Raw genomic sequence first — 27800 nt, 5'->3', positions numbered from 1 at the left:
AGAACTAGTGCAGCCTCAAGGGGAGCACAAGCCAGTGTCTCTCGGAGCCAGTCCCAAGCCTGGATAAATGCAGGGGGTTGCGTCAGAAAGGGCATCCAGCGTAAAACTTGTGCCAAAACCAAATAAGCAAATCTCATACCAGATCTGTCAAGGCCAGGGCTAACAACGCCCAGTGTACCAGTGGAAATTGGGATACTGTGCGTCAAAGGAGAGGAGGAAGGTGTGTTCTGAGGCAGAGAGAGAAGAGGCGAGAGTCTGAGACTGAGAGTAGGGACTTTAAATTTGGGACGATGACAGGAAAAGGTAGAGATGGTTGACATGATGCAGAGAAGGAAGGTGCTGTGTTTCCAGGAGACCAGGTGGAAAGTTAATAAGACTAGAAGCTTAGGAGCAGATTTGAAGTTGTTCTATCATGGTACTGACAGAAAGAGATATGGAGTCGGCGTTATCTTGAAGGAGGAGTTTGTTAGGAATGTTCTGGAGGTGAAAAGAATGTCAGATAGACTTATGAGTTTGAAACTGGGAATTGAATGTGTGATGCTCAATGTTGTTAGTGGCTATGCCCTACAGGTGGGATGTGAGTCTGAGGAGAAGGAGAAGTTGTAGAATGAGTTAGATGAAGTGATGCAGAATATCCCCAGAGATGAGAGTGATAATTGGTGCAGACTTCAAATTACAAATTGGTGCAGGCAATAGAGGTGATGAAGAAGTGATGGGCATGTTGGGTGTCCTGGATAGGAATGCAGAGGGACAGATGGTGGTAGACTTTACAAAAAGGATGGAAATGGCTGTTGTGAACACTTTTTCCAGAGCACACAGGAACTTAGGGTGACTTATAAGAGCGGCAGTAGGAGCAGCAGGTAGACTACATCCTGTATAGACGAGGTATAACTGAAAGAGATCAATGATTGCAAAGTAGTGGTAGGTGAGCGTGTAGACAGACAGCATAGGATGGTGGTTTGTAGGACAACTCGGGTGACAAGGAATATCAGGGGGACAAAGTCAGAGCAAAGGAAAAAGTGGTGGACGCTGAAAAGGGAGGAGTGTTGTATGGTTTTCAGGGAGGGCTTGCAGATGACTGGACAACTACAGCTAATGTGATCAGGGAGACAGGTAAGAGAGAACTTGGTGTGTCATCTGAAGGGAAAGTAGATAAGGAGACTTGATGGTAGAATGAGGAAGTGCAGGAGTATATACAGAGAAAGCAGGTAGCAAAGAAGAAGTGGGACACTGAAGGGACTGAAGAGTGCAGACAGGAGTACAGAGAGATGCAGCGTAAGGTGAAGATAGAGGTAGCAAAGGCAAAACAAAGGGCGTACGATGAGTTGTAGACCACAAAGCAGCAGAGATTAGTAAAAGTGAAATGAGGAAGGCACTGAAGAGGATGAAGGCAGTTGGTCCTCATGATATACCTGTGGAGGTATGGACGTGTTTGGGAGTGGCAATTGTAGAGTTTCTGGCTAGATTATTAACAGGATCTTAGAGAGTGATGGTGCCCATTTTTAAGAATAAGAGGGATGTACATAATTCTGGTAACTTTAGAGGGATAAAGTTGATGAGACATACACTGAAGTTATGGGAGAGTTGTGGAAACTAGACTGAGGGCAGAAGTCAGCATTTGTGAACAGCAGTGTGGCTTCATGCCAAGAAAGAGTACTACAGATGCAGCATTTGCTTTGAGAATGCTAATAGAGAAGTACAGGGAAGGTCAGAGGGAGTTGCATTGTGTTTTTGTAGACCTAGAAAAAACATACAACAGGGTGCCAAGAGTGGAGCTCTGGTATTGTAAGAGGAAGTCTGGAGTGGCAGAGAAGTATGCTATACTGGTGCAGGACATGTATGCTTGCTGTGAGAAATTGGTGAGGTGTGCTGTAGGTGTAACAGAGAAGTTCAAGGTGGAGGTAACCAACTTATTTAATGTCCTCTTTAACCAAATCCATAAATTTTCTCTTTGGTCTTCCTCAAGGCATTCTGCCTGACAGTTCCAAACTCAGCAATCCTTTTACCTATATATTCACTATCCCCCCTCTGTACATGCCCAAACCATCTCAGTGTGCCTTCTCTGACTTTTATCTGCAAACATTCAACATGTGCTGTCCCTCTGATGGACCCTCGTCATTCACATGAACTGTCCCTGATAGAAGTGCAAAATGAACCAAGTCAAGTCAAGTCAAGTGATTTTGAGCTGTGCTGAAACTTTGAAGTGGAAATGTGTCTTAAATATCTGATTAGTCCAACTTTAAGTATTTTTTTCTTTTGCCATGAGGGAACCCTGCACCATGTGCATGAACTCATGACCCCTGAGAATCTTTATGATGTAAAAAACAGTAGTCATTTACGACAGTAAAAATAGATGAGACATAAAGGGAAAGGTTGTGGCACAGAGTGAAGAAAATCCAAAGGTCAAATCAAGGACTAGCACCAAAGCAAGGTAGGCCCTCCATCTGACAACTTGCCACCTCATGGCCGAACTAAGTTTGCATGAACAGGTGAAAGTTAGCTCGAGTGAACTCCTGATGGATGGTGGCCAGTAGAAGGTCACTCTCCTGGGGGGCCTCCATCGGTCCATCCACCTTGACTCCGCTCCGAGGAGCAGCGGACAGAGGCTGTATCTCCGGTGTGAAGGTGAAGCTGAATGACGTGCGGTAGATCAGGCCGTCCAATCGAATGAGGGAGAGAGGAACGGTGATGGTCCGTCGCAGGCAACGCCTTCCGCCGCTGAAAACTGAGATGTCCGGAACGACGCAGAGCAGAGATTTAGGAGATCTAGGAGAAATATATAGGATCAGTCTGAGAGTTGGCACTGAGAAGACCAAGTATCACAAATAGCTGTTTATTGCTAGGACTTTGAATTAAGCACAGTTATTCAAATTGTGGATTCTATACCGATCATTACAAAGCGACGTGGTACAAATACATAGACATTTGAAGAAACATCTTCATTGTGATGCTACAAAATGGATCACAATATAGAGTCAGTCCAACGATGATCCCAAAAACACAAGACGTAGGTTTCTGAGTGTGTGACCTTTAGGTATTAGTTAAAAGGAGAGACGCTTGCTATCATCTAATGATCTAAGTAGCCAATATGCCTTTTCTGGTCGTTAATTCCTAAGAATAGTGGATGGGTTACCACATGCAAGACAATGTCTACAAGGAGAGAGAGGAAAACAATCAAAAAGCTGTTCCTACCTTTTTACATTATTTCACCATTTGACTGACATTCTTGTAGCAACCTTTGCCTCCATCTGACATTTCTTATTCTTCATGTCCCCATTCATTATTGATAATTGGTTCATCCTGCTAACTAATAGAAGGCTTAAAATGGCCTGTGAAGGCCCAACAGACCTCATATTGTAAAAGGCAGCTGGGCTGGACATCACCATTTTCCACAGTATCACAAATATTAGCATCTTCATAGTATTAGACACTAACAGTTGTTTTTTTTTCACCATTTGTGATGAACATTTATTATCAAACTGGGTAAGTACTTGATGATATGGCAGTTGACACAAACCCAAGACTGAAATGAAACCCAGTTTGTGCAGCCTCTCGCAGAGTCTAAAGCTACTTCATTCAAACCTTCCCCTGGGCTCTCGCTCACACGCCGCTTAGGGATCAGGTTCCACACTGGCTGCGGCTCCCGGTACAAACAGCACATTGTGGATGATTGTGTTAAACAAATATGGCTTTCCTCTGCGATGCCAGGCTACAGCTGCTGGTGGGAGGAATATTTACAGAAGCTAGCGGTGAGCTGCTCTCAGGAGGAAACACCGACTCGCCATACCTCAGCACTTTAGGTGTGGGATCTGAGGTGCTCTCTGACGTTAGAGGGGTTGTTTTGTTTCGCGAGGCGTCATATGAGAGTGGACTGTTAAGCCGCTTTTAGGAGGCAGGGAGGAGATTGTTCCCCGCACGCCAAGTGATCTTTCAGTGTAACATAAGCACCTTTGTGCATCGCAGGTCAGTCTTGGCTCGGGCAGGAGAAATGAATGAATGCAGGCTAACAGTAAGATGACTGAATAAGATACCTGTATCTATTTTTTTTTAATTTTTTATTTTTAGTAAACATATTTGGAAAACTACCCATCTCCATTCCATAGGCGCTGGAAGGGTTAGTGATACACGGTGATATTTGTTCATAAAGAAGGAAAGAGAAGCTACTCAAATCCGACCTCAATGAGACATTAGTGACAGTCCTGTCTTCAATTAGATGGTGTTCTCATAAACAGATTATGTAAGCTACTGGGAGGTTAATATGACATAATATCCCAATTTCACGTTACTATATGGATGCCATGTGTTTCTAAATGTGAAAGAGATCTTACTTGCATTTAAAGAAAACCCCCTTAGGGGGGACGTCTGTTCTTGAGGGACCAACTGGACCCACTTAGTTGAAGATGAGGCTGAACATCTACACAATTAGATTAGATAGCCCTTTAGTCATCCCCCGGCGAAGATAATTGCTAATTATATATCCATAGATATATTATTTTCGTGATATCTCAACTTTAATTTCTTCCCTTGAAGACGTTTCTCTTCTCATCTGAGAAGCTTATTCTGTTCGAGATGTTTGATTGTTTCATTTCCAGTTATCTTGCTAGGCTGAGTTAGAAACCCTCAAAAACAAACCCTGTTTTCAACATCAGCACTTGTGGCTTAATCCAAGTGTTGTTGCTGATACACTGAGATGCATATGGTGTAAAATAAAAATAAAACATGCTTTACTCAAACATCTGATGACTTTAGACAGGATCCCTCTCGCCTGACAAGTGGGTCATGCTTTTTGGAAATCAAAAAACAAAAACAAAAAGCAAAACAACTGCTTTTGAAAAATCTGTCAGTTGAACAGTAATTAGGGTTAAACTTGGCAAGTTGTATAACTTTTAGGGGAAAGCCATTTCATTCATATATATATATATATGTTTTTTTTTTCAAGGGAAATGCAATAAAAAGCACAAACTATGGTTTGTCCAGGTTTTTATGAGCAGCTACATGGACTTTCCTGAATGGAGTTACGCTTCAACCAGACTTTAATTTGCCCTGGGTGCCGCCTGGCTCCACACCTGGTGCCTCGACGGTGAGATCAGAGGAGAGCAAATTGAAACAAACCAGTCGTAAAGTAAAAAAAAAAGGGGGGGGGGCTTTGACAAAGTGATTGTTAAAGGGAAACTGATCCAGATGAAAACAGCTGAAAATGAATCAACTGAAGAATTACAAATCAATGAACCAGAAAGTGATGTTTCGCTGACGCTGCCAACCCCTTGTTTGTGTTGTTGAGAATGTTTTCCCTGTGATGACCTCTGGCGATCTAACAGCCGTTAAAAACAAGCAGACCAATAAACACATGATAACCAGCACTGGGGCGAGTGCGGGCAGGTACAATCATGTTTCAGGTGTTTTACGTATCCTATATTTATGTTTGTGGGTCAGTTATGTTGGGACAAACTGAAATGATTCTTGTAAACCTGCTGCAAAACAACTCTAGTCTGCACTGTTTGCTGCCAAATAATTATAAACGTTGTGATTTTGATGTTTTGGATTTCTGTCCCTGGCCTTCATTCTACACCAGATGATACTTTTTTCCCTGCCATTATCAAGAAAAGAAACCGGAAAGAAACTTGTTTAGATTATTTTGAGTTTTGCCGCTTGAAGTTTAAGTAGAAATTCTGAATTAGAAATCGAAGGGTTGCCACACTGGGCAGCTCATTCATGATGTGTTTGTATAAAAAAAGACCAAAAAAAAATGTTTTCTTTGAGCTAAGTTCCCCTACAACCCATCCACACACCAAAGACCAAACCTCTGAACAGCTATTATTTACTGCACATTACATAAAACGAAGTTGACGCTATCACTCAGCAGCTTGTCCAGACCCTTAATGGATGTAAGCCGTGTAAGCATTTTTATAGAGTGTCCTGCTGCAAGATAAAAGATGTTTATCAGTATTGATTCATCTGTCATGATCACCATGATTGTGTTGGCTGTAAAATATAGACCATTAACCTTTTCAGCAACAGACTGATTAGTGACTAGTTATAAGCTGCTGGTATGATGTCACTTGTAAACAAAATATTTCATTAATACTCCTCCATCTTCCCTGCTTACTCAACTCACTTAAACATGGTCTCAGCCTCGTTGTTGCCAAACCAGACTTTCAGGTGCGGACTGAAGTTTTCTCCAAGGATCTCCAACATGGCAACATGGCCCCCACCATTCACCTGCAACAGCATCATCATCATTGGCAGTAGTAGCAGTAGCAGTACATATACAGTATTTAAACACACTGGATGTTTACAATACAAGGAGATTTTGTATTCCTGGACACCACGATTTACGATGTCAGTGCTATGCTATAAACCATCCATCAATCGTCTTCCACTGATCCTGCACCCAGCTGTCATTGGGCGGGGCAAACCCTGGACTGCTTGCCAGTCAATCGCAGGGCCACATATGGAGACAAAAAATTATTCACTCATTCGGGGCAATTTTTCCCAACTGTCTTCCAATTAACCTGCTGCATTTTTTTGGACTGTGGGAGGAAACCGGAATTCTTGAAAGAAAGGTCCCTGAAGCGCTAACCACTACGCCACGGTACCACTATGGTACAACCCCAAAACAATGTTTGCCATTTTAACATACTTCAATTGCTAATACCAAGGGAACATTTCAGGTTATTTTTCCTTTTCTCCAGGGCCTGTAGGATTTGTGGCGATGAGGACCTTCATTTCAGCTGAGCATTACAAGTGTATTTGTATGTTTATGCATTCATGTTGGTGCATGAATGTGTTCGCTTGTCTGACTCACCTCCAAGCCAGATATGACTGGAAAAGGACTGATGGGAGTCTGGATGCAAGTAATTCCCTGATTAAAAGTGAACTCTACTGCTTCCACTCCAATAATGGTCCAGCAAGACCCATCATTCAGCACCACTCTGCCAGGGTCTCTGGCATTCGACAAAGCCTGGAGGGGCAGGGAAGATGGATGACGCAGCCAGTAGAGGAAGGTAAAGGAAAGATCGGAGGGAGAGTCACCTGGTGCTTGATGATGGCGTCGTTGGACAAACACAGGTAGACCTGAGGGCTGTCTCTGAACTCAAAGGCACACTTGTGGAGCTGAGAAACTGGCTCGTCCACATCTAAGATGGCATGCTGCTTGTTGACCTTCCGGATCACCTTTGGGCATAGACAAAAAAAAAAAAAAACACAAGAAAATCCCCTTGAAGTGACAGTTAATGAAACCCCCTTTTATCCCTCAGGTGACTCAGATGTCGGGACAAACAAAGATGAAAAGATTCATTTGGAATGCTTTTTATTATAAACCTACCAGATTCTCATCAGCCTGGATGAGTCTTGGCTTTGAGTGACAGATTTAATCACATTCCTGACCTGGTCGTCATGAAACCCTTTTAAGCCTCAATGGACAGTAACCCAAAACATGGAAAGTATAATTTATCCTACAAGTAAGTAAAGTATGCCTTTGTGCTGTCTGGACTTTGTAGAGTTAAAAGTATTTCAGGGTACTGGACGACCTTGTGGACTTTCGGGGAAGTTCTGACAACTGAATGGACACAAGGATCTCTTGGAGGTACTCAAAGAAGGAGCTAAGCAGTTGGATGAGGAGTTTCACTGTAGATGTGTTTATCATGAAAACCAATGAGAGGCTGCAGCCTCATATTTACTAACTTCTGGTCTGGTGCAGGTTGATGCAGCTTCATACAAAAATGTACGAGTTTAAATCAGGGTGTCACTATAATCCTTTTAGCGGCTGAAATGAACCTCACGGTGACAGATCCATACGTGGAAACGTACGGTTTCAGGTACATGGATTAAGCAAAGTAAAATACCATTTTACCCTGAGATAAAATTCGTGTTTGGTGTGTTTCCGTGTATTTACACTTTCAAATTCACAGCATTAATCACTCAAAGCACATTTTAATGGCAGGCGTGTGTGGGGTCCTACTGGGGTTCAGAAATGCATGCAAACTGACCAAAGGGGCTTTTTCAGGCAACGCTCAAGCTGGCCTTTATCTGATCTTTGACGTAGGTTGGGGTGCAGCCCTGAGAATAATACTTGTGCCAAAAGAGACAGCGACACGAGTTTGAAGAGTTCACCTCAGAAAATGTACAGATGGAAGCGAAGGTCAGTTTGAAATCATATTCGGATGCCAACAGCTGACCAAGCAGCTTGGGCCGCAGAAACTGCCAGAGTCTTTCGCCACCCCAGAATACCACCGCACACCTACACACCTTTAAAATGATGCCGCACGATCCATTCTAAAAGCTGCTGATCCAGGACCCTCCTGGTATACATTTACCTCTGAATTCTCAACCACCGGCATTGAGAACCTCACCTCACACACACATAAACACACACCTCTGACGACTCAGCATGAACCGCCATCCCAGAAAATCCTCGAAGGCCATGATAGCAAAAAAAAAAAACAAAAAAACATTCAGAAATGTTAAGTGGAGTTGCGAGCTGTTATGACAGCAGTTTGAAGAGGGATGCAAAAAGGTCTGCTCAGCAGGACGAGGAACAATTATGGCAGAATGTTATGTAACACGTGCAGACACACGTAAGTCGCAACCATCAGTCAAACCTGCTGAGTTAGGTAGAAGTTGACTAAAAGTTAAACATTTCAGTCCCAATTTCCTGTTTCAAAAGAAGCATAATTTCTCCTCCAATGGGCCAGCTATGATATATGAATGAGAAAGTTCTGACCTTTTTAAAAAATTAGATAGAAATCCAAAATTAGGAATAACTTTCAACAATATAGTTAAAAACACGTTTATTTATGCTCTTTGTCTGTTTTTATAGCCTTGTTAACAAGTAATATTTCAAAATATAACTAAAAAAAAATCCTGAATCATTCATACAGTCGCACATAAGCTCAGTCAGAGATTAACTTTGAAGTGACACCCTCAGAACCCTACTTCGGATCAACACCTCTGGATGTGGTTTAAGAGGTTGCAGGGACCTTTTTGGCAGGGTGTCTTCTTACACTCAAGAGCATTGAACCACATGGTTGTGGTATATTAGCTGGCTTATCTGCAGTTTTCAATTTCCTGATGTAGGTTGCAACGGAAACATGGCCGTTTTATCGCGGCAGATGATCAAGCCCCTTTTCTATGCTGCTTTTATGAAGCTCGTCTGGGATGTGTAACATGTGATGGAGCTCACTACACACGCGCACTGAAGAACTTCGATTTATATAACAGCCTCTGCTAAAATTGGTAGGCAGTAGATAATGTCAAAACACGGGTGTATAAGATGCTTATTAACCAATTGTTTTATTCTTTTTAAAATCTACTTAATATTAACACAAATTTATGGGACAACCGCTTTGTTTAACAGATTATTTCATGAAAGACAACGCCATGATGCCATCAACAGACATTTTATGGATGGCGTTCTTTTTGTTCTTGATTTATTTTTTAAGTGAAGTCCAGGTACCTTTCATCGTTTTCAGTAAGGTTTTAATGTTGTAGCATGAAAACCCCCAAAAGGGATGAAATAAATTAATGTTTCCTCTTTCTATCATCACATCAAGGATTGATGTGTGTGGTGTGCGTCTGTGTGTGTGTGTGTGTGTGTGTGTGTGTGTGTGTGTCTTACCATGGGTGGCAGAGATACTCCAGACTCTGTACACACAAGCTGGACCACACAGCCATAACAGATGAAGCCTTCGCCCAACACAAAGTCAGCACCCTGCTCCTCCACTGCACGTGCGCACGCACGCACACACACACACACACACACACACACACACACACACACACACACACACACACACACACACACGACATCAAAAATATGTAAACCTTTAATAATTTGATTAATAAAGAAATAGGAATTGTTGCTCATTTATCTGTCTGTTGACTGACAATTGGTATTATTGTTTTATGTTATCCATTTTTGTGTGTGTGTGTCTGTGTGGATGTGGGAGGTCCGGGCTCAGTGGGATTTTTGTTAAATAAATAACCTTGCAGATCCTGAGACAGCTTTTCCAGATGAACTGCAACTTCTGCACAGTGACTGTATTAATGCAGGGTGGCCACAGTGAGGAGGACTGACCTCGGCAAGGAGCGCATACGGCCGACAGTCAGCATAAGCACTGTTTGGCTTCTCAGACAATTAAATACAAACTATTACACTTAATGTTTTTCTGTATCTAACATATCTATTTCCTATTTTCACCGTTTTCTGGCTGTAAATCATGACTTCCGTTTTCCATATTTTAAAAGCAGGTAATTACAGATTGATGGTTTATAGCACGAACATGATTATTTCAGTACCTTTTTTGAGCAACGACTATTTCTGTTATCTGATTGCTTTGTATATTCATAATTCATGCTCAGTGCTAGAGTTTGTGATTTATACACAACAATTCTTTTTTGTCAAACTGACGTTAATATCATACTGCAAAAGAAATAGATTGATAATTCGATAAAGAAAAATATCAGCATCTCTCATGATAGTCAATAAGTCAATACAGAGAGGAAATGCCAAACACATTCAAACACACACACATAAACGAACGATCTTTAAAGAAAGATACACACACATATTCACCCAGTGTGATACACATTTACCCAGTGTGATGGTGAAGGCCGTCCACTGTCTGGCGCTGGCGATGAAGGCTTCTCGCTCTGCAGAGAGGTAACGGGTGCTGACTGTCTGTGAGCGCAAACGGTTGAACAACGCCACTCTGGAGCATGACGAGATGCACACTTAACAAACAAGCACACATGTGGACATATGTACACACACACACACACACACACACACACACACACACACACACACACACAGGCAATGAATGAAATTATTGTGTGTTTTATAAATATTATTGATATGCACATTGCTATTATTAAGCAGAATTTAAAGACGTTTTATTCACCAACATTCACCAATTACTGAAAAACTTTCTAGATTAAAAAATGTTGTGTTTATGTGTGAAAGTTATGTGAAAATATGTTCAGCTGTAACATGACTATCACGTCATATGACCTGTTGCATATGATGGCATCGCCTTTCAGCCACACAGTGAGCATGTGTGTGTGTGCGTGTGTGTGTGTGTGTGTGTGTGTGTGTGTGTGTGTGTGTGTGTGTGTGTGTGTGAGACTGAATTGGACTGACCCCGGCACCTTAGTGACCTATCAGCATAAACCCTCAGCTAATGTGGTGATCAGCTGATTGATTTTGAAAAGATTTCTGTTGACTTTTACTTTTCTCTGTATTTCTGGGCGTGCTGTATTTTCACTCACAGTCAGCATTCTTCATGGACTGTCTCTTCTGGGATGGTTTGGAAATGACTTTGATCATCCGGCTCTGAAAGGAACCCACTTCCTGTCTGTTACCCAGGAAGAGCTGCAGCAGCAGCCGGAAGTGCTTTCTCTTGTCCTGGTCGGAGATGAACAGGGATTTGGCGCACGCGAACATCTGCTGCAGGAAGAGAAATGGAGATGGATGGAGACAGATGGAGCGATGTGGCGCGACGGACATCAGACATCAAAATTGGTGACGGGATGAGTGCCTACTTCTGGACAGAAAACTTGTACAACAGTAAAAGTTCTGTGCTGGTCTAGACCATCTATCAGAACGACTCAGATGCCACTGTGTCGGTTCCACTGAGTCAATAAGCAAGAGCAAACACACACAAACACACACAGAGTGTACAGCGTGTTGTCTTCCTGTCAGACACCAGTGTTTGTCAAGTCAACAGTCATCTGTTACGAGACAAGCCACATTCCGACTGGGTAAATGTCCCTGTGTCTCAAACTTGTGATACAGTCCGAAGAGCCTCACTGCAACCAAAGGTGGCTATCCGATTAGCTCATCACCAGTAGGATCTATTTTCTTCCGACCTGAGAACGCCCACAGCTGTTGCCACCAACAGAGGAGAAAATGCACATTTTTCAGTAACTAATAAACCAGGTCATCTCACCCTGGAGTTGGGCAGCTCCTCAAAGACCAGTTGGAACGTGTCGGACTTAGACGGGCCGGAACTGTCCAGGCACATGTAGCCGCACACTCGATACACGGAGTCGCCACATCCCACTGCTGGAGACACGGGACACAGGAGAACATGAGTTTTAACTCACACTATGTATCAATTTGAATTGAAATTTTCCAGTCGGTGTTGATGAGAAGCCTGACTCACAACCATTCCTCCAACCCTCAACTTTTGAGAGGCCTTCTCCACCACTACATGCTGATGCTAACATGGAGGAAACTGCAGTGTCTTTCTTTAAATTCCCCTTTTGATTAATCTCTCTACACTCACAGGAGACTGGAGAATCTTGTGAATGAAGTCCAATAGCTTTCGGGGATTTAGAAGAGACACGGGTTCTATGAGTACCTGTGGTAGGAAACTGCTTACCTTTCAGATGGTCCTGCATGATTCTCCACCCATGACCGCTGATGTAAACACACGGAGGAGGGCAGAAGAACCTGGACATTAAACACACATTTTGAAATGTTCCTTTCTTCACCAGGCGTTTTGTCCATGCAAAAACAAAAAGATCACTTGTCTGCATGCTGTCTCCTTCTACATGGTTATTAATTCTAAATAAACTGTATTTCAGTTCCATTCCATTAAGGTTTTTCAGGAAACCAAACCTTTTCTCATTGCCGTAAGATTTCTGAGCCACTTTGGCGTGCAGGATGACGACACACTGGTCCGCGTGGGCTTCCCTCTTCGGCTCTTGGATCGTTTCAAGCAGCTGGAGACCCGGGTCCACTCTCCTGGCCAGATAAAACAGACATCTTTCTTGTGGAGAAATAAACCAAAGCTGGACTCATGAGAGCAAAGATTTTGTCTTCATGATGACAGGAACCGGAACTGAGTCCCATCAACTATGACACCTTTTAAAAATCTGGCTCTGACGTGAACAGAAGCAGCTTATTGCTGCTGATCTCGTTCCCCAGCGATAGATTTGCACCCAAACACATTGGAAGACAGAGGCCAGGTGGAAAAAGAGAACCTGCTTTTATTGTTCTCGGGTTATAAATTAAAAGATGTCTTGTTTATCTGTGCGAACGCTGAAATTGTGACCAATGGCACGCACACACAGTAACAGTCAACAAAATATATCTACACGGTGTCACAGCCGGTAAACATGACCTTTACGTGTTCACGTCAGCCTGAAAGACAAAAGCGCATTTTTCGCGAAACGTGGGAAAATTCTACTGGGGCTCTTCCCTGCAAATTTAATTGTGAAACAGATGGATTGTGTCAGTGATTCCAGATCGGACCAGATTTTGAATCTTCACAAGCAGAGAGGACTTACACAGATATGCTTACAGCAATAACATCAAGCTAACTATGTTTTCTCTCTTTGGAAAGACCAAGGAGCCCGACGAGTTACGACCCCCAGGGCCAAACTGAGGAATGTCACTAATAACGACCGTCAACACACACACAAAAAAAAGGCAGGATGGGAAGTTTAAATCTGTTGCTGGAATTTTCTAAGCAAAACAAATAAATAAAGACATAAATGCACCATAGAAGGATCAGCACTGGAACATATCAATCCAGGAACCTCTTGTTTCCACAACTCTGACCGATAAATCACAAAATTATTGGGAAAATGTAATTTGTTTCCTGTAATAAATACATACATACCAATATAATAACTCCACATTATACATTTTGCTTTAGGGTTTCAGACTGACGGTCCATTTCCAGTCTTGGTGTCAAACTAATAACTGATGCTGCTTCACATTTAGTTTACCAATGTGTAGTTACAACATTAACCAGGGAAAACAAATATATACTCACTGAAACACAATCACCTTTTTTATGCTACAACCTCTTGTGAGAGTTTTCTGGTGTTTGGCCAAGCCAGCTGCTCTTCTTACATTATTTGAGGGAATGAAAAATCTTCATCATTGGAATGCAATGCAATTGGAAACATCTATGACTTGGCAGAAGAATGACACAGCAGGAGATTTTCTCACAATATTTATGTCGCAGGAAATATCACAATTAACCTTTTTAAAAATATGACAATTTTGCAGTGTCTCTTTGCTTTACGCGGGATGTATAAGAGTTAGCTCGAAGGAATGACTGTCATGCCACTAGCTTGTCGGCATTAATGATGCGTTACCGTTCCACTTTACAACAACAAAAAACAACCCATATACTTGAGACAAAATCGCATAAAAATCAAGCCCTGCTAACATTAAGTACATTTTATTTGTAGCGTGGGTAGATTATATCTTCGTTAACATTCATGTCTTTTTATTCCCATGCAGAAAGAAAAATGCACATAAATAATCTACATATCCATTCTATTTCTGGATCCATTTAATCCTCAGTTCTGACTCTAATGAAATCATTTTTTTCTTGTGCCATGGATTCCACTTCCTGTATGAATGTTCACATTCAATCGGTTTATTGAATTTGGCAAAGAGGGTCGGAGGCACAACACCATGTCGCTGTAGAACTTCTTTGCCAAGTTCAATAAACCGATTGAACGTAAACATTCATACAGGAAGTGGAATCCATGGCACATGAAAAAACGATCACTTGAGTCAGACCTATAAGTAAATAAGAGATACGGGTTATATAATCTTCAAAGGTGGCTCTACTGCTTCAAGCTGAAGCTGAATGCGGAGCAGAGAACTGAAGCAACTGACAACGTTCATCTGCCAAACGAGCGGCTCTGTATCTTCTATCAACCCGTGTGAAAGCCGGGATTGGGGCGTTTCGGCTCTCCAAAGCAGCAGGGAGCTGGTTTTAACGAGAGCGACCCAGTAACAGCGGAGTAAACACGCCGGTGACCAGACTCACACTGGTAAGTGGGTCACAGCCAAATGCACAACGCTTCATTTTCCTGTCTGCTCATAAACACACACGCTACTGGGTCTTTAATTGTATGGAGATAAAGCTCAAAGTTTTTCTTGCGACGTGTGCAGAACATCTGAGGTGGCTATTAATACTTGAATTTTTTTTTTTTTTTAAAGGAATTGCATTTATACAGTGAGATATTAACAGCAACAAATTCGAAAAAATACACATTTTCTTTACATTAGTTAATGCATTTTCCTCCAAAATAATGTCAGATTTCATCCGACCTTGCTTTCATAGAAGCTGTTTTATGGCTATTAATTATTTCCAGTCTTGCGGAAAGACAAGCATCGCAAGTCATTTTGGAATTTGTGATGTAGCTGTTAAAGCAAACCGGTGATTAATCAATATTATTTTCCATCTGCCTGCCTCTTACTTAACCTTTGACCTCTCACGGCAGTGCTCGCACTCTGATACGGTCCTTGTAAGGTAAAGGTCCTCTGGTACACTGAAGGTTTTGTTCATAGGAGGGGTACCCACTGACCCCGTGAGCCCCCTCTCCGCAGGCCAGGGTTCAAACTTGGCTGTGTGTTTGTGTATGTGTGTGTGTGTGTGTGTGTGTGTGTGTGTGCTTGCGCATGTGAATGCATGGATGCAGTCAGTCACCAGGGTGTAAGCAGAAGTCCAAATTAGACCTTCGCCTCCGCAGAGGTCAAAGGTGAGTAAGTAGGGAGCTCAGACCTTATGGTATTTCACACTGGGAATCCAGCATGGATCGGAGAAAGGCGGGGGAGGGATTTCTACGTTTAAAAAAAACAGAGAATGGTTGATCGATCGTCTTTTTCAGACATGGCAGGTCGGAGGCGGCGGACCAGATAAGAGGGAGGTTTGTCGCCATCCTGCCCGCAAAGCCGAGGCCGGACTGGCACAAGACCTCTGTTCTCTTCCCTCCTCACTTAGATTGAAAATCAGGTCCAAATGAAAGGCCCAGCCGTCATCCACCCATTAGGTGGTTTTATTACAGCTTAGTAACTCCAGTAGAAATACTCAATGAGTGAAAATAGTCTCTATTGAACTGATTGGATTAATTTGGCCATTCAGAAATGAATCAGAAATGTACACACACACACACACACACACACACACACACACACACACACACGCGCACACACGCATGCACATATGCAATAGTACTGTTTATGAAGTGAATTTTATTTCAACTGTTCTTTTGTGGTTCTTGAAAAGTTAGAGCATCTTGCACAGGCCAATCTTAGACCTGAGATATGTTGAAATATAAAAATAAAAAATAGGTCGTGAATAAAAATGTGAATGTTTTTTTTATGTTTTGAAAGTGAAATCCGTTTCAGACTGGGTGTCACGTGACCGTCGTCCGTGTTACGAGTAAAAAAAAAAAAAAAAACACAAAAAACACCAGTTCTTTCTGTCCCACTCGCGGCCAGGGGTTCCACAGGGGTGGGGGGAGCCGGGTGGGCTGGCCCGGGGAGGGGGTTGCTCCGCTTTCCCCCTCATCTCCTCCCGGTCTTTAACGCTTCTCCCCGCCGCTCCACCGCTTCACTCCACCGGCGGCTCGAACCGGAGACGTTTCTCCCCCCAACATCACCGCCACTCTCCCCCCAGCTGTTTCGGGATAAACCCCACCCGTGAAACACCCGGGACACCTTGAGCGTGGGAGTGTGTGTGTGTGTGTGTGTGTGTCCCACGGAACTTTCTCGCCCGAGGGAGCACCGGCCTCACCTGTCCCATCCGCCGGGTCTCTGTGCTTCGTGCGCGGCCAGCAGCGTCCCCAGGTGAGTGAGCGGGCTCAGCGGCTGCGCGGAGCCCGGAGGGGTGAAGGGCAGAGGCGGGTCAGCTGGGGGTAACCCGCCGGGGTGCGGCGGGGATTCTGTGGGGACCAGAGGGATTCAGATGCACATCTCTCAGTTCAACCGATGCGATATTTAAAAACAATAGAAGCGACACCGTTTGACCTGGGCTAATCGATTGGTGACGTCACTGCTAAATTGAAATTAATTAATGGGTTGAGGGATAGTCAGGCATGAATGTCAGTGCCATAAAACCAGGCCTTTGGATGCTTTCTGGCATTTTGTCAGATCAGAAAAAAGTTAATATAATCTAAAAATGGTAACAGGATTAAAACACCATGACACCCGCATGTAGTTTTTTTTTGTTTGTTTATCAGTGGTTTTCATATGAGTCTCAGGGTTTTTAATTCTAGCTTCTGAAAGTATGTCTTGAAGGACGGTTGAAGTGATGTTGATGCTCTAGAAGGCGCTTTTGCCAGGGAGAGAGAGAAAGAGAGAGAGAGGGAGAGACTGGGGGGTGGTGGGGGGTGCAGAAAGGGTTTGGGGGAGGGGATCTGGGTTCACCATGGTTGCCTGGAGGTGAAGTTTTCGTCCAACAGACATAAAAAAGCAAATCATTAAAATAAAAAGTAGGACGAAGGGATTTGAACTTGATCTCATGATGTGTTGTCCGCAAGATGGCCGTGAAAGTGTGGATGGAGATGGTCAATAATTCACCCTCTGACATCTCATCATTAATGTCTTACATCAGAGCTTGCACCTTTGTCTTCCATCTATCTTCCAGCTATCTTTTTGCTGTGTGTGTGTGTGTGTGTGTGTGTGTTTGGGGGCTGAATGATTAAAGTCATAATAAAAAAACAACACAAAACTTGAAATAGCATGAAAAAAACGGTTTCAATATTTGGAGGTCCTGATGCTTTCAGAATAATTTAGAGAATACTGTCATGAAATTGTGCGGGAGTTTTCCCACTGATGTCTTTGTACTGTTGTGTCGACTCCTCGTGCACAGAGACCCGGTCTCTTCAAAATCTCCTCAGGGTTGGTGCGCAGGTACCTTTTAATACAAACAGATCGCACCCACGTAACCGAGGCTAAAACAAGGCCTAGCAGTGGTCCGTTAATACTAACAAGTGAATATCAGAGACGTTAGCATCTTCATGCATCTACTGCTGTCAGCTGATATTTTTTTCTTATTTTTTTGTCAGATTCATTTTTGCCTTTTTGCCTTTCACCCACTAATTAGCTATGAGCAAATACCTAGAGATATTTAAAACAGTATTTCCCAACCACTGTGCTCAGCTCATCAGGTGTGCGGTGGAAATATGCCCACTTCCACCTGATTGGTCCAAAAATTATTATTCATTATGTCTCGGCAAACCCATTCGCATTTACGATAATTCTTCTGATCAGTTATTTCGCGCTTTTTGCACACACCCCCGTCATGAAAAAGAAGCGCAAAAATGCATTTGATGAGGCTGTCAAGTAAATAATGATTAGTCTGGCTGTCAAAGAAGGAAAGAGCTGCTGCACCTAAGTTCGGCATCTGTTCTGAATAGAGTATTTGCATTATGTACCGGTAGTTGTAGCTATTACCGTCATTTATTCAAATACGTTTTCAAAAAAAACCTTTACTGTAACATCTTGCTGCGTTAGTATCTCATGTTTCAACGGGGACACCTTCGCCTTATAGACAAGTGCGGCTTATTTATGTGCAATTTCTTTTTTTCTTTTAAAAATTAGAAGGTGCGGCCTACGTATATAGAGGGGTTCTCTATAGTCCGGAATTTACGGTAAATGCTCTTCCACTAGATGGCAACAGGTAGTGAATGAACCCGTGTATCTACTTGCTGCTGCTCAAACAGCAGAGTAATTAGTGATGCTTCTAGAGAGATAGCAGCAGTGATACGTCATGGATAAATATTGAAAAAAAAAAAAGTACTCAATCAGGACCCTCTGGTCTTGAAGAACATTCTGACCCAGATGAAGGTCCAAGTATGAGTAGTGGTCAGAAGAAAAAAAAAAAGTGGGTTTGCGTTTGGATTTTATTTTTACTATCCGAATTTAATCTGGGAAAAGCTGTCCCACAGTGCCATGGTTCTAAGCAAACCTAAACGGCACCTCCAAACTAAACATCCTTCACTTCAAGATAAAAACACACGCTATTTTGTTCATCTGCATAAACAGGCTGAGAAACAGGCAGTTGCTGAAGAAAACCACCAAAATGAGTGAGAGAGCTCTGAAAGCTTGATACAAAGTTGCTGAATTCATTGCTAAATCCAAACAGCCACACACCGTGGCAGAGACGTTAATAGTACCTGCCTTCAAAATCATCGTAGAAGAAACGCTCGGCCATGGCGCTGTTACAGAAATAGCCCCACACTGAGTAAATAAATCGAGACTACAGTTTCATTCTATTTCATTAAAAAGGTTTTTGACATATTTATTTGGTGGTGTGCCGTGTGATTTTTGTAATGTAAAATGTGTGCTGTGGCTCGCAAAAGGCTGGGAAACACTGGTTTAAAAAAAGAAGAAAGATTTCATTGGTCAAAGTCATTTTTCTTCAGGGTGAATTATTAATGATCTTACCCATCAGAGGCACTTGCATCTCAACAACAGTGAAACAGTATTACCTAGGTGCAGAAACACTTCCTCTCTTATTTTCAAGGAACACAAACTTCACTCTCAGTTTTCACAAAAGGCAGTGTATGGAGATGCTCAGTGACAAAGAAATTGTAGCTAAAAGTTGCAAGCCAGTTGCTCCGTTAGCGGTTTACAGCCAGATAAACCGCTAACGGACGCAGATGTTAACATCTGGTTTCCATCTGATGCCGCTAACAACAAGCTGTGTGTCCTCCTATCAGCTGCAGCTGTCCGTCAAATCCTCTGGCTCCGTCCTCCTCTTCCAGCTTCACAGCGCTCACTCCTCCTGCCAGCCAGGGAGCACACATGGGCGGCTGCCTCCGCCTGTCTGTCTAATCTCTGACCGCGATGTTTTCGTCTGTGTGCGAATCCAAGCTGTCAGTCAGGGTTTTAGCAAAAGTGCTTTGTGCCACTGAAACCCATCAACGGGGGTTCGCTCTCCTCGCTCAGTTTGCTTTAATAATCTCCCCATTTCCCTTCTGTCTCTCAGAACATTAAGACTTTGTTACTGGCTAAAACCATGACCAAGGAGCCAAATATCTTCCTCCTCAAAAAAATCTTCCTCTTGTCATGATTGGTTTGATGCTGTGGAATTTCTGAACCAGAACTTTGACAAAAAAAGAGCCCCCCCAAATACCGGAGATGAGGCTCCTGAGGATGGTTTGGGGATCTGCACATATTTATCCTTAATCCTCAAAGATGTTGACAAACCCAATGAATGTGAAATGGCTGCTCTATAATCACTGATCAACATTGCAACACAAAAGTTGGAAACATGCTGGAACTTCTTTGGGAGGGGGAGGAGCTTCAGTCTTTTGATGAGAATAAGAATAAAGTCATCAGGATCTAATTTTGACGCAAAGCTTGGAAAAAAGCTTGTTAGTTGGTGTGGCTGACAACATGAATCTGTTACTGCAGCACACTGGACCGTCTTAATCCTGCTGCAGCGGCTTGCTTCACTTCGTGTCATCTGCCAAGTTTCACAAGCCTCATCTGAGCTCTTCTCTTCTTTTGGTGATATTCCATCTTGTTGTAGGAAGAAAGTGAAATAATTGTTTTTAAATTGTGGTTTGACGCAGCTTCAACAGGGAGTCGGGCGTTAACAAAACCACAGGATTTAATGTGGCGAAACTCGATCTCTCATCTGTTTAATCCACCGTAAACACCCAGGTCTTACTAGAACCTGGAGGTGTTCTCAAACATAACATCTGATGAAGGCCATCAGAAAAACTTTAGTCCCATGTGACAACCTGAGTGGAAGACTTCACTTTGGCGCACTAGAGAACAGGAAGTGTCACTATCATTCATTTCCAAGAACAATTAGGACTGTTATAAGTCGTGAAATTAAAAAAAACAAAATGAAACCAAATTCCTAATGTCAAATGTATCATTTGTTCACTCTTAAATACTAATATGTCCTCCAAGAATATTCAAAATGAAGTGTGAAATACGTCCAGCTGACCTGTACGACTGCTCCCCACCACATCCATGCCATCCAACATGGCGTCTCTTAGCTGATGTCAGGACGAGTCGCCCTTCTGTCCATCATCATGCTGCTGTAACAACAGAGGATACAAATGTTTTTTTTTTTTAAAGTCGATACATGTCAAAGTCCCTGTGCAGGTTTGGGAAGTAATTATGAGACCTCTCATTTTGATATGAAATTAATAGATGAAAAATAAAATTAAAGATGATAAAATATTTTTGGCAAATATATGGTAATTTTCTCAAATTTCATTTGAATTTTTTCTTAGAATTTTCTTCTCATTTCAAAATATTTTTGAAATGATTTTTAGGGAATTCTGTCTCATTTGACCATAACTAATCGAACCTGCGAACTGTAATAGCAGTTATTCTCGACGATCATTCAGAATCAGTTTAAATCAGATTATATTTCTCAAGACTAAAAGACAACTCATTGGTTCAATGTCAGAATCGTCAGAATGGGAGAGTTCTGAAACCCACCTGACTTAAGTGGTTGTTCCCTGAAGCTTCTTTTCAAGAAGTTGTTGTTCTTCGCCTGCTCGCTTCCAGCCCACCATGCGCTCTCACCGACTCGCTTCCAGCTGAGAAACAGCCTCACCATCAGGTAGCCTATGTGCGTGTGCTGATGCTCTGATGTCACGGTGGAGCTGCGCTGGATACGACTCTCCTGTTCCTTTCTGTTTGCTTTCTCTCAGATCCTGTTATCGGGCTTCTCCTGCTGTGTGTGTGTGTGTGTGTGTGTGTGTATTTGAGTATCAGCAGTTTGTGTTATTAAGCAGATAATCACCTGTTGCACCTCTGCAGATTTCACACACACCTCTCTGCTGCAAATACACACCTGCAATTAACATTACTGTCATTTTTTTGATTAGGGTGAACACATTCAATAGTTTATGTTTGATTATTGCAGTAATAGAAAAATACCCTTTGAATGTATTGAAATAATCAGATACTCTCCAATTACACTCACTGTAAAGCGTTGCAGCAGCAACATGCTGTTGGGATGCAATAATTCCTGGAAAAACACTTTTATCAGCTTGTATTAGTCAGTGTTGTCGGACAGGAGGGAGACAGTCACACACGTGCTTTGGTTTTTCACATAGTCTTGTTGCTGTCATAGAAGTTTTCCTTCCTGGCTCTGAATAAATGGTTGACCCCTGTCTGCAATGACTCGTCTTCAGCTAAATCAAGGATTCGACTTCATAAAATATAAATTAAAATTGAATGGTTTTAGTCAATATTTTTGTGTTGGTCCATATTATCTGTCTATGATATCCATTTACTTGGATATCATAAAAAAAAAAAAAAAAGCACACACGCACACAAACACATATATATATATATATATATGTGTGTGTTTCATTTTTTTTTTTTTTTTTTTTTAGAAAGTTAACAAATATACAAACACACAAATTAGTATTTTTTTTTGTATTTTCATATCTTTTTATTTGGGGATGGTTCACATACACGCTGATTAACATTTTTTTGTTTTTTTTTAAATGTGATCGGAGTCCTGAACCCCCCCCCCATTAACAAACAGGAAAGAATCAGAGATCTCAACAAACTGAAAAATCTTGGCTTGAAAGTTAATGTCTGAGAATTTCAAGCAATTCCTTTAACAGAAAAGAAAACCAATAAAAGAGGATTTAGTTTAAGTGGGCGGCAGTGAGGTGACGTCTGAGGAAGGTCAAGCATCACCTGCTTCGTGTTACTGCCTGACGCATCTGTTAGAACGCTGGTTCTCAGGGAAAAGCGGTGGGACAATGGGCCTTGCATTGGCGCTCAAGCTGTCGGGTGGAGAACGTCCAGCCAGCAGACTAATTTATTCTCCAGCTCGCATGATTCTCTGCCGAACGTCCGTTTGTTTTGTCAGTTCCTTGTCACTTCCCTCAAACCGAGGAGAATTGTGATGGAAAAACGGCAGAGGATTTAAGCCAAAGCGCTGGACCTCGTGGCGGCGGCTGAACCTCCACGAGACCAAATCCTACATTCCCCTGTCCAACTGAACATATCAAACCTCATCCTAACCTGAGCTAAACCGCCAGCGTATCCAGAGAGAGAGGACAAACACTGCTTTTCCAGGTGAATCTAAGACAAGCAAAATCTGCCTCTTATCATTGTGGTTTACGCAGAGTGCAAATGGCAAACTAACATATACCATAGAATAAATGTGAATTAAATCATCGTTTTATGATTGAGGACCTTTTAAGACAGTGCTTCCTGTCACAACAGAACAGCCATGATTCAACCATATTAGCCAGCTAATATTCACTAGCTCATGTTTTCAAACATTAATTTATCAAAATTAGAAAAAGAAAATAAACCCTGAAAACTCACAATAAAAGACACTGTGTGTAAAAGACATTTTTGCAAGATCAGTCCATCATCATATTGGAAAGACTGATGGATAAAGCTTGAGATGCGTTTGAAGAACTTCTTTGTTTTCATTGTGGTGAGGTTCCTGTCAGGTTGTCAGAAATATTAATTTGTCTTGCCTTTGGTTTTACTGTTTTAGATCATTAAAAAAATAAACCTCTCACGCTACAACTTCTTTTTCAGTGGCACTGGGTCAGGTATATGCAGAGGCAACAGATGCGGTTAAACGGACATCCGTGATGTCAGTAAAATCTGGAAAACACATCAGCATGCTCTCCTTGCTAGTGGGCAGATCAGACAGGAAGTCCAGCCTGTTATCTTGGCCATTGCTGCAGCATCCTCATTAAATGTAAATTGTATTTTTTTTAAGTATATTTGAACTGCATATCCTGCAATGCTTCGACGCCTATTTCCGATTTGATTTTAAATTCACAAAGTATCAAGAGAAGAATTGGATTCCTTGGATAAAAAGATGAAACCATTGCTTCTCAAATAGTGGTGCGTCTAATGTTAATAAGGATACGATGATATTCAGAGGTGTACATATAACAATTTTATAGACAAATGATACTATTTATAGTTGCGAGGAGAGTTGGGGGGGCCGCGACACAATTTCTTCTTCCTGGGGGGTGTAACAGAAAATTATTGAGAAGCACTGAATAAACTTCGGATGCCTGCTTTTATTACTCCGTAAATCTGTCAGCAGCCATTTAAACAGTAATTTATTGTCTGACATTGTCTGATGTGCTGTCACATCGAAAGCTGCGAGTGATAAACTTCAGGGGTAGAAGAATTATATAATGTTATTTGACAAATAAACAAAAGACCGATGTTTAAAAATGTTCCAGGAAATAGAGCTCGCGGTCAGTGCGACCAAGTTACGGTATGCTGCCACCGCCGTGCCAACATACACAGCTAAACTAGTATTGGCTGAATGAGCAAATATAATTCAAGCTGCTATAGGATCACTCGCCATGTGTAAAGTCATAAACATGATGTGCCCTTTATTCTACATGTTTTTCATGAGAAAGGCTAATTAGCTTAACTGATAACATAAAAAGATGGGTGTCAGGGCGTCTTGAGCACGTCTTTTCCAGTTTTAGACAGTGACAGGTCAATAGTACATTACTTTTATGGCAGGTGAGCATCCATCCATTGTCGATCACATATCCTACCAGGTGGGCATGATGCAAAAATAAAATCTAGAGTAAGAAATAAATGTCGATGAAGATTGTGGTGAATAGAATGAGAAGGATGCAACAGAGCTTGATGTCGGATTGCTTTTGTTGCCTTTACAAATTGGAAACAATGACAAGTTTTATCGCTGTGTTTGACCTTTGACCCCCTGAGCTCCATACAAACAACTATCAGACAGAGTTAATCCAGTGATTTATTTTTACACCCTGAAAAAAAAAAACGTAGAAAATGCCTTGCTGATCTCACCTTCATGCCAACATCAACAAAACTGCCTCACAACTGGACATTTGTTACCTCGAATCTAAAGCGGCGTTTCCTTCGACTCTTAATGACTGCTTAATTTGATGTTGTAGTCCAGAATGAGCTCGGTTTTACCAGGTTTCCCACCGCGGTCACACAAAGTTGGAGTTTGTCTAGAGATTTAATGTCTTTATTTTACAGCTGAATGAGGGAGACACAGTGGCAGCTTTCAGCTCATCCGCTCAGTGAAGTGTTTCACAGGAAAATATTGGCCCGCAGCTCAAAGATTCTCTTTGTGGATGATTTCAGTAACACGTTCGCCAGTGACCCACGCCACAGGGGGTGCGTGTGTGTCTTTATGTTTGTGTGTGTCTGCCTGTTCGCCTGCGTGCTCAGCGGCAGCAGGATTGTAATGGATTGTTGTTCGACGAGTGACGGTTGAGGGCAGGCAGAAAAGGGGTGAAGGCGGAGGGGGGTTGATTTATGCTGTTCAGGCTCGGAAAGGTTTACTGAGGAGTCTTTGTCCTTTGGACACAGGAACACATCCATACTCACGCACACCTCAGGTTTCATTTTTGTCCTTTATAAACCGGAGGGAAACTAAACTGTGCCAAGAAATGTGTTTACTGTGTGTCGATCAATGGGAGTTAGCTCAGTAAATAAATTCTCTGTAACAGACATTATAACAAATCTATTGATTCAGTCATAACTGATACTGTCTAGGAGGCTGAAACCAATCCTGGTTGTCAGTGGGCAATAGGCTGTGTTTCACCTTTAACCTGTCAATCGCAGGACCACATACAGAGACATCCAAGCAGCTAACCCCACACGTGAAAGCCTCACACAGAAAGAACCATGGGGTTGCTCTTGTGGGTAAAGTGCTCTTTAGTGATCTTATCCAAAAGTCACTTTGTTTGTTGTGTATGTTGGAGGACAAAACAAACAAACTTAGATTGCCAAGACACAGTACCCTGATTTCCATGCTTGTCTGGAATTGCATTGCTTATCGGCAGAAGTAAAAGAGCCCAAATGTGGATCTCTTACATAACAATTTCCCCTCACAGAGGAACTGCATTTACGTGGGGATGAGTATGCTTGGTAATTACTGTATTATCATTATTATGAGCTTTTTTTTTAAAGTGTCACGCAAAAGTAACATATGTCGGATGGATGAATCAACTGCAGCGTTTTTACTGGGATCCTCACCTTGTGAGTGACAGGCAATGAAATCCTTTGAGATGCCTGACATTTCCACACTAGGTTAATGCCCCAAAACTGCACCTCAAACACAGCAATGACGACCAGAGCACAAAAGTCAACTTCCAAGCATTCTGAAGATGCTAACACAGCTGCTACCCAACTGTTAATACATACAGCTGAGGGCTAGCAGCAAGTGTTAGCAATGGTTTGTGGCGTGATTGGGTTAGGGTCAGGTGGTTTGAGCCACATCAGGCTCGCTAACCTTGCCGGCATGTTTTGTTGTGAGGAGGGACACAACGCCAACCAGGGGGAATTTTGTTTGGAGTCTGACTAAAACACAACCCAAGAGAGTGGAAAATCAGAGCGCATAGTTGTCGTACCTCCAGTTTGCACATCAATTTTCCACATTCTCTTAGTAATATTATCACATGAAATGGCTTTTAGTGAACAGGAGTAACAGGATGTTTAATATGAGTTGATATATTGAAGTTTGCTTTACACACCTTCTTTCTCTGCTCTTCCCATGGTTTTTCACATCTGTCCTCTGTCGGACTTTGAACAGACAACACATGACCTGCTCTGGCACCGGAGAGCCAGCGTGGGTGTTTTTTTTTTGGTCTTTAAGCCTTGTGTGAGTCTGTTTTCAGAGCTGCAGAAGGAGCAGCTTTAGACTTCAGGATTGGATCTTGTGTTTAACTGCCTTTACCAGCAGAGACTACTTTAAAAAAAATTTTGAATAAGATGTGTAAAAAGATTTTCAGGAATCAACAAAAGCTGAGAGACTGCAGAAAAAGAAGGAAAAAATGTGAACATTCTTTGAAAATGTCCTTAAAAGTCACGCTAAATACCCCAAACTTAGTAGACAATGAAATATCCCCAAAAATAACCCAAGATTGTTTTAAAAAATATCACAGCAAAGCAATAAATATTGAATTGAAGAGAAAAGTAGCATGAAATTAGTGAAAAATGAAAGTGTGTTTGAAAAAAACAAAACATTCTGGACAAGTGAAATGAAATGATCTCCATCCAATTTTTGGAGAAAGTGTGAGGCGTGTAAAACTAACAACATCTGTATCAAAACACAAATTCTTGAATCTTGAATTAGTTAGCAAGATCAGTGAGTTTAAAGGAAGAGTAGTGCATCTGACAAACAGCCAATAAAAAAATAAAAGAAGGGTGGTTTCACTTGGACTTCAATGGCGACAGCAATCAACAGAATTCTACGGTTATTATCCTTCGGCGATGTGGATGATTCATCGGCACCGCGAGCATGAATAACGTCTGTGTGTGTTGACCTTTGACCCATAACGGAGGCCGGCGAAGGGCGTGGAGGTGAGTTCAAGTGATGAGAGAAAGTGGGAGAGGAGGGAGACAGAGCCACAACGACGGGAGACAAACACATGTAAACACACGTAAAAGTGGTCTTTGTGTTTGACACTTAGAGCGGGGAAGTGATGATGGTGGCGGAGATGGCGCCATTAACGGTAATTACCTCATCCACAGCGATGGCCCAGCAACTGCAGTGGCATCAGTAGCATCAAACAGTGGCATCAATAACTACCGCAAAGGTAAACCCTTGACACAGAGGTTCATGCTTCCATGTGGAAGCACGCCCCGACATAAACACTTCCCCGACTTAATCATTATGTCTGGTGCTTCATGAGCCGACTGCGTACAGATACACACACACACACACACACAAGCAGACAGACAGACAGGCGCACACGGGCACAATTTATGACTCACTGTGGGTTCTTTGCCGTGTGTTTTTTTAAAGTGATAATGATGATACTGGCATGTTTAGCAGCGGGGCATTCCGGTCTTGCCAAGTCATAAAACTGTTGTCTTCAAACACCTGGATACACAGGAATTCTGCTAATGGGAGAATACGCACGCATGTATGCATGCACACACGCACACACGCACACACCGACGCACGCAACAATACGCACAAGTTTCTTCACCGTAACGAAAGGGATACGTCTATTGATGCTCACAGAAAAATGGTAACTGTTACTGGGACAGCAGGATGGAACAAAACAGG

At 42.3% G+C, this 27800-nt stretch overlaps 2 protein-coding genes across 3 annotated transcripts in view; one reads left to right on the top strand and one right to left on the bottom strand.

The window, feature by feature from the left end:
* Nucleotides 1–1928: 1928 nt before the first annotated feature.
* On the bottom strand, nt 1929–20760 carry rbpjl (recombination signal binding protein for immunoglobulin kappa J region-like). The gene is made up of 12 exons (XM_086150283.1): nt 20721–20760; nt 16551–16698; nt 12623–12748; nt 12384–12454; nt 11949–12064; nt 11269–11446; nt 10594–10731; nt 9617–9720; nt 7033–7173; nt 6806–6961; nt 6116–6219; nt 1929–2766 (listed from the first exon to the last, which is right to left on the bottom strand). The coding sequence occupies exons 1-12, from the start codon at nt 20758–20760 to the stop codon at nt 2472–2474; spliced, it is 1617 nt and encodes a 538-aa protein (XP_086006409.1). The 3' UTR covers nt 1929–2471.
* Nucleotides 16404–27800, top strand: part of matn4 (matrilin 4) — a 29898-nt gene continuing 18501 nt past the window's right edge. The window contains exon 1 of one of the 2 annotated variants that reach the window (XM_086150192.1): nt 16404–16603. The gene's annotated coding sequence lies outside the window, so the exon portion shown is untranslated. The remainder of the gene's footprint in view (nt 16604–27800) is intronic. The other variant, XM_086150193.1, reaches the window with a different exon arrangement.

The sequence above is a fragment of the Fistularia commersonii genome, chromosome 7 (assembly GCF_037954325.1).
Source record: "Fistularia commersonii isolate RoL2024-O1a breed Wild chromosome 7, RoL_Fcom_v1.0, whole genome shotgun sequence".
NCBI classification, from domain to species: Eukaryota; Metazoa; Chordata; class Actinopteri; order Syngnathiformes; family Fistulariidae; genus Fistularia; species Fistularia commersonii.
Note: the sequence above shows the minus strand (reverse complement) of the source record. Positions and strands in the feature narration are given on the sequence as shown.

Coding starts and splice junctions, on each gene's coding strand:
- rbpjl (XM_086150283.1), bottom strand. CDS start 20,760: ATGTTGGATGGCATGGATGTGGTGGGGAGCAGTCGTACAG. Junction 12,749..16,550: donor AGACCCGGCGGATGGGACAG/GTGAGGCCGGTG, acceptor TTATCTGGCCAG/GAGAGTGGACCCGGGTCTCC. Junction 11,447..11,948: donor AGGAGCTGCCCAACTCCAGG/GTGAGATGACCT, acceptor CTCTTCCTGCAG/CAGATGTTCGCGTGCGCCAA.